This window comes from Salmo salar, chromosome 19, assembly GCF_965601325.2.
Source record: "Salmo salar chromosome 19, fSalSal1, whole genome shotgun sequence".
NCBI lineage: Eukaryota > Metazoa > Chordata > Actinopteri > Salmoniformes > Salmonidae > Salmo > Salmo salar.
In genome coordinates this window covers 11,453,246-11,460,724 of record NC_138309.1, presented here as the reverse complement: position 1 = coordinate 11,460,724, position 7,479 = coordinate 11,453,246, and the positions used below count along the sequence as shown (strand labels likewise).

General features: G+C 46.8%; 1 protein-coding gene across 14 annotated transcripts in view; it reads right to left on the bottom strand.

Moving 5' to 3' along the window:
• Window positions 1-250: 250 nt before the first annotated feature.
• Window positions 251-7,479, bottom strand: part of phldb2b (pleckstrin homology-like domain, family B, member 2b) — a 47,124-nt gene continuing 39,895 nt past the window's right edge. For all 14 annotated transcript variants that reach the window (XM_082965611.1, XM_045702085.2, XM_082965612.1 and 11 more), the window contains 8 exons: window positions 6,313-6,456; window positions 6,120-6,222; window positions 4,982-5,135; window positions 2,791-2,881; window positions 2,515-2,661; window positions 2,210-2,429; window positions 2,012-2,097; window positions 251-1,870 (listed from right to left, as the gene is read on the bottom strand). In XM_082965611.1, the coding sequence (XP_082821737.1) occupies window positions 1,730-1,870; window positions 2,012-2,097; window positions 2,210-2,429; window positions 2,515-2,661; window positions 2,791-2,881; window positions 4,982-5,135; window positions 6,120-6,222; window positions 6,313-6,456 (1,086 nt within the window). In that variant the 3' untranslated portion in view covers window positions 251-1,729. The remainder of the gene's footprint in view (window positions 1,871-2,011; window positions 2,098-2,209; window positions 2,430-2,514; window positions 2,662-2,790; window positions 2,882-4,981; window positions 5,136-6,119; window positions 6,223-6,312; window positions 6,457-7,479) is intronic.

Below are 7,479 nucleotides of genomic sequence, written 5' to 3'. Positions count from 1 at the left end.
TTCTTTGGTTGAAGGTCTCTCCTCATGTAACCCCTGTGTGTATACAATGTGCCAAGAGGACTGAGAGCCAGTCTGAATACAGGACCAGAGCACCCTCTAGTGGTTCTGATACAACACCGCTGCTTCTGATTACATGGAGTTTCCCAGTGATATTTAGCATAACCAGAATCTTTACATGGATCATGGACCCTTCATCAAATCAATGTCTCATGAAAACATGTTCTCTTTTCAAGAAAAATTACCAAACACATTTTCAAGTGACAATATGCTCTTGCTTTAATATGTGTTCTTGCTTTTTCTGTATGCAGAAATAAAGATACATGCATTGATAATCAATAGCATAAATACAGTATGATATAGCTACATGATTAAAAAAAACAGCCATTTAAAAAAAAAAAATATATATATATATATATATATATATATATATATATATATAATGGTTAAAAAGCACATTAATGCCCGATAATGAATCAAACCCCTGGCTAGCCCGACCCCGGATACTTCATATCTGAAAGGATACAGTAGAAACAATGGGCAGGGTGGAATTTTGTAATTTAAGTAAGCATTTCACTGTTAGTCTTCACCTGTTGTTTATGAAGCAAGTGACAAAAAATGGATTGGATTTGCTTACACCTGTCCTACACTCACTGCATAAGGTGCTAGGGTCAAGTTGGGATGGTTTAGGGGTCATTCTCTGTCCCTCAGACTGTTCCGCTGTCACCCTCTACTGAAGAGAGGGAATAACTAGATGTATATGATGGTGGGAAGGAAAAGCATCATGACTGAGCACTAACATACAGTAAGCCTATATGCCAAGGCTGCTCACCATTAAACATGAAACAAGGCATTTGATTAATACAACTCACATATAGCTATCTGGTTAGTCAACGTTAACATACGCAGCGAAAGCTTGACCAGCATGATTATAATCTGTGAGGGTTAACCTATATGATCCTGTATTTATTATACCACTGACATGTATAAGGCTGCATCTCAATGACAACCTATTCCCCAGGTAGAAGCCTTGGGTATTGTATTTTACCACAGATGACTTGACCTTTGGCTACACTGGAAGACACAATGGAGGACATTGGCCTCATGAGAAAAGACACCATACAAAAAGATTAGCACCTCTGGGTTATGTGATCACAATGTAACACACACACACACACACACACACACACCCACACACACACACACACACACACACACACACACACACACACACACACACACACACACACACACACACACACACACACACACACGAGACCTGAGGTCTTTGGGGATGAGTAAATATCAGTAACTTGCCCCCTGATCATTTGACCCTACACAACCAGGAATTTAAATGACCATTCTGTTTGGTTGTTTACTAATGATGCATAAAAACACTGGCCAATCCCAGCAGAGCTACTGTGAGAGTTAAGGCACACTGTTGGAGAACACGTCCTTGGACATTTTTATAATAATAAAATACAGAAATAAAAAGTCCATCTGTGTCACAGAGAAGAGAGAGGAGCTAGTCCTGTCGTTGTAACCACACACTGGCTGTATCCTTCCACTCCGAAGCACCCCTCTTCACACCATGAACTGAGTGTATCCCTCCGACGCGTACAGATTAAGTCTCCTACACCATAAAGTGGGTGTATCCCTCCGCCATGGCCATATCACGCCTTCTACACCATGAACTGAGTGTATCCCTCCGCCATTGGCCATATCGCGCCTTCTACACCATGAACTGAGTATATCCCTCGGCCCCAGTGACAATGACATCCATCCAGATCCTCATGGCCTCAGGAGAGGGGGCCACCATGTAATAGACCCTGTCATGAGTCTTCACACTGAACGTCAGACATGGGTTAGGACTCTGGAGGGGGGAGGGAAGGAGGGGGAGAGAAGAATAGGGAAAGGGATCAGATACAGCAAGGCTACAAGGATTCAGCATTTAATAAGAGAAAAACCGTGTCTAACACACACACACACACACACACAATAAAGGAGTAGGTACCTTGTGTGCGTTCTTTAAGTGGTCGTAGTAAACTTCCTCTATTGCTTGGAAGTAGATGACCCCTTTCAGCTTGGCCTCATGCTTGTCTGCAGCAGAGACAAAACACATAACAGTTAGAAACACACAAGCAGACCAGAAGACTAGGACTTAGTGGTGTGTTACTCAGAGTCCAGTCCATGGTCCCTGTCCGTTCTTTACCTGAGAAGTAGGAAAGCGTTCTTCGGTTGCGGTCAAAGACGAACCAGCGTTTTTTCCAGGTCTTGATCTTTCCCCCCATCTTGACCAGGAATCCTCGGCACGTCTTCTCCGTGAGGGACAGGTGGAAACAGGTGTCAGCACTGTGGCCCGCTGACTCTATATGGGCTTTTAGGTCAAAGTCATCCTTACGAACTGGCAGGTAGCGCGTCAGAGGACGGGACTGTGGGGACAGGGGTTAAAGGTTACTCTAGTAGTCAGCAATCTTAGTCCTGGAGAGATACTGTTTCGTATGCCTATTGTTTTACCTGTGCTCTCTGTTTCTCCCGTAGTTTCACCTCCCTGTCGATGAGTTTCTGTCGTCTGTTGGTCTCCTCCTGCAGTCGTTTCTCCAGATCCTCCCTCCTCCTCCTCTCCTCCTCCAGAGCCTGTTTGCGTGACTCCATCTCTTGCTCCTGCATCAGACACAACACACACTTTACTTTAGATGTCTGTGTGTGTGTGTGTGTGTGTGTGTGTGTGTGTGTGTGTGTGTGTGTGTGTGTGTGTGTGTGTGTGTTTATCTGTGCACATGTGTATGTTACCTTGTGTTCTATGAGGCGATTCTTCTCTGCCTGAGCCTGTCTCAGCAGACGCTCCATTTCCTCCAGTTTGGTCACGTTAGACATACTGGCACTGCAACACACAGACATTCTACAGGCTGGGAATGATGCAGCACAGGACTTATTCTTCCCATGGAACACACACAGTCATTAAGAATGGGCCCTGCTGGAACACATTAGAACCAGCCTGGACGTGTGTGTGTGTGTGTGTGTGTGTGTGTGTGTGTGTGTGTGTGTGTGTGTGTGTGTGTGTGTGTGTGTGTGTGTGTGTGTGTGTGCTCAGCACAGTCTGCTGCTTTTCATTTCCACTTCAAAAGAAACACCTGGAATAAGTCTAGCTAACTCCTCCTCTATCCATCTCTGCTTCAGCTCTACCATAATCCTTCATTCGTTCTCTCAGCCCTCTCATCTCTCTCGCTCCTCTCGACATCTCTTCGCTTACATTTGAATCATTTAGCAGACGCTTTTATCTAGGGCGACAGTAGTTAGTGCATGCATTCTCATCGTTTTTTTGTACTATGGCGTTGCAAGCACCATGCTCTACCAACGGAGCCACACGGGGATTCTCTTTCCTGTTCCTGTCACCTTTCTCAGAAAGAGGCCTCTCCCTTACATAACTAGTACACACACACACACACACACACACACACACACACACACACACACACACACACACACACACACACGTCACTCCAGTGATGGCTTTACAGAGATGCAGTATTCCATATGGTGTTCCATTCCCGAGGCTACATGGATACTCCTTTGGGAATTATCCTGATTGGAGCACTGTGTGTGTGTCTGTATGTGTGATTACAGCGCCATGCGGATCAGAGAGGTAATCCAACAGGAATGCTAGCCAGGAAATATAAGCAACCTGAAGCTCAGACTATCTCCCTCCCTCACTCCCTCCCTCTCTCTCTCTCCCTCCCGCTTACCTGCATATATGAGAGGGAATGGAGCTTATGGTCCATTCAGATGCTCCAAGCTAGTCCAGTCCAATTTAACCCAAAAAGAACCAACCAGAGCCAAGACCCACAGAATACAGAATCTGTGCCGTGAGTTTACAGAACCAATCCCGTTTTACCTTCAGTCCAATCCGAAATGAAACCACAAAACCTAATTGTGCTTTGCTGTGTCACTGAAAGCTTCACAGTGCACAGAAACAAGCAAACAGCTCCAATGTCTGGACCACAGAAACGGACTAACCCATCTAAAACCCAGGGGTGTAGAGCTGGACTGAACCCTCTCCAGACAGACAGAGAAAGAGAAAGTGAGAGAGGTACAGAGAGAGAGAGCGAGAGAGAGCGAGAGAGAGATAGAGAGATACAGAGTCAGAGAGAGCGAGAGAAAGATAGAGAGAGAAAGATACAGAGAGAAAGAGAGAAAGAGAGAAAGAGAGAGAGAAAGAGAGAGAGAGAGAGCACTACATACAGAACTCATGATTTCACCACAGTGAGGCTGAACCCCAAATCTACCTCCGCTTGATAGCTATCCCCGCTTGTAACCTGACTCCCCTAACCTCCCCCTGAGGAGGGAGCCTAAATGGCGGGAGAGCTACAGGTCCATTTGCAAACATACTTTTTACATTAGCTCTACACAAACACACACAAATGTTTCAACATGCATGAACATTCACCTCTCTCTCTCCCTCTCCATGTTTCACATTATAGAAAATGAGAAACTGATTTCATATGATCGGTATGCACATTCAGCCTCTGAACACACACACATCAATTCTCCCCCTTTTCCTTCACCTCTCCTCAACACACACACACACACACACACACACATCAATTCTCCCCCTTTTCCTTCACCTCTCCTCAACACACACACACACACACACACACACACACACACACACACACACACACACACACATCAATTCTCCCCCTTTTCCTTCACCTCTCCTCAACACACACACACACACATCAATTCTCCCCCTTTTCCTTCACCTCTCGTCTCTCCCCAACACACACACACACACACATCAATTCTCCCCCTTTTCCTTCACCTCTCCTCTCTCGCTCTCCCCAACACACACACACACACATCAATTCTCCCCCTTTTCCTTCACCTCTCCTCTCTCGCTCTCCCCAACACACACACACACACATCAATTCTCCCCCTTTTCGTTCACCTCTCGTCTCTCCCCAACACACACACAGCCACCTACCAGGAGACGTTGTCGGGGGAACAGGCAGAGATGCTGGTCTCCATTGAGTCAGAGCTGTCCACGCTCATGGTGTCGTATGCCTGGCCGTTATCACAGTAACCGTAGGAGTCCAGGTACACGTTGGACTGGGAGGCGGCCCGAGAGCTCGGCTGACCTAGACCAAAAATACAACAAGACCACACACAGTCAGACAGAAACCACAACAAAATCACACAGTCAGAAAGAGACAGACCACTACCAAAGCACACAGGGTCAGAGAGAGAGAGAGAGAGAGAGAGAACAAAGACCAGAAAGAGAGGATACAAAAATATTTTTTAAAAACAGCGTGAGAGAGAAGCTGTGCATATTTGATGTGTGTATACCATCGAGTTACCTGTCTGTACCCCTCCCTGCACTGAGCCCTGTTCTCCATGACCGCTCCCCACCTCAGGGACCACAGTCTGACCGGATGGTACAGACTGTTGGCCCTCCCTCTGATCACACTGACCAGCCACGGTTAAAACACACAGCAAACTAAAGGTGCAAAAAATTACCACAACAAAAAGGTCCAAATAACAAATGTCCAAAACCGTATAGTCCAAAAAAATAGAGCCCAGAACAAAATGAACAACCCCAACCAGTGGACCTCCAACCTGACTGTCACTACGAAGTGAGTAATGTAACACGCACTCCTACAGTAGGGTACAGCAAAGACACACACACACACACACACACACACACCGAGACACACACAGGAAGCCTGATACCATCACCCAAAGAGGGTCAGAGACACACCACACCCCTCTGATGACCCACCCCAAGGGACAGGCTTCAATCTCACCACAACACACACACACACGTTATCCATGGGTTACTAGGACCCGGATGCTTCACAACAGCAGAGAGCATTTCCTGCCTCTCCTCAAATCTCTCGACAAACAAATAAACAAACCATGCTTCTGTCCACCCATCACACACACATCTGATGATCCATCTTATAGGTTGAAACCCTTGCCTTATAAGGTAAGCTGTGTGACTAACTTGTTCCGAGGGTCACTGGTGGTGTGACAGACAACTCTCCTAGACAAACTCCTCTTCTCTCCCCTCTCACTACTTCAGTTTCGCGGTCAGTTTACACATGCGTGAGGTGTGTCCTCACCCTTGTGCAGGCGCCGTTTATCTGTGTCTCTATTGGAGGAAACAGACATGGCCCGGGGTAGAATACTGCCACAGCTAGAACTCTGGACCAGGGGCTGATGGGACTGTGGAGGACCAGAAAGAGAGAGAGATTAAAGGTGATTGTGTGTGTGTGTGTGTGTGTGTGTGAGTGGTGAGTGAGTGAGTGAGTGTACCTTGTTAGGCATGCTGCGTCCTAGTGTAGCGCAGTTGAACTGAGGGGTGACAATGGACGTGGTCTTCTTCCTGGGTAATGTGTCACTCAGGTGGGCCCCACCTTCTTTCACTAACCTCTTTCTTTCCTCCAGTGAATGGAAGTGCTGAACACACACACACACACACACACACACAAAATAGTCAGAATCATACACACACACACACCAGCACAAGACACAAACACACAGCCTTTACCTGCCTGTTGTGGCGGTGTTTTTTGACAGGCAGAGGAGGAGGAGGGGAGTCAGGGAGGGGAGAGGGGTCACGATAGGTCACCATGTCCTCCGGCCAATGAACCGAGGGGGTTTTGGTGAGAGGGGGGCGGCGGGGCAACAGGGGATGGGAGGAAGAGGAGGAAGGACAATCGACAGGAGAGGAGTGACAGAGCTTAAAGAGGAAGAGATGAACACCATCAAAGAAAGAGAGAGTATAGAGGACAAAATATAAAATCAAGAAAAATTGTAAAGCAAATGCATGTAAAACTGAGGAAGGCATACAGTGCATTGGGAAGGTTTTCAGACACCACCGTAGGGATGGTGCCAGGTTTCCTCCAGGTGAGATGCTTGGCAATCAGGCCAAATGATCCAATCTTGGTTTCATCAAACCAGAGAATCTTGTTTCTCATGGTCTGAGAATACTTTAGGTGCCTTTTGGCAAACTCCAAGCGGGCTGTCGTGCCTTTTACTGAGGAGTGGCTTCCATCTGACCACTCTACCATAAAAGCCTGATTGGTGGAGTGCTGCAGAGATGGGAGAATCTTTCAGAAGGACAACCATCTCCACAGAGGAACTCTGGAGCTCTGACAGAGTGACCATTGAGTTTCTGGTCACCTCCCTGACCAAGGCCCTTCTCCCCCGATTGCTCAGTTTGGCCGGGCAGCCAGGTCTAGGAAGAGTCATGGTGGTTCCAAACTTAATCCATTTAAGAACGATGGAGGCCACTGTGTTCTTGGGGACCTTTAATGCTGCAGAAATGTTTTGGTACCCTTCCTCAGATCTGTGCCTCAACACAATCCTGTCTTCCTACGACCTTATGGCTTGGTTTTTGCTCTAAGCTATAAAAACAAAGAGAGTCGTACACTCCATATGTATAACCTCCCAGTAATTTATTGGGTAAAACATACACTG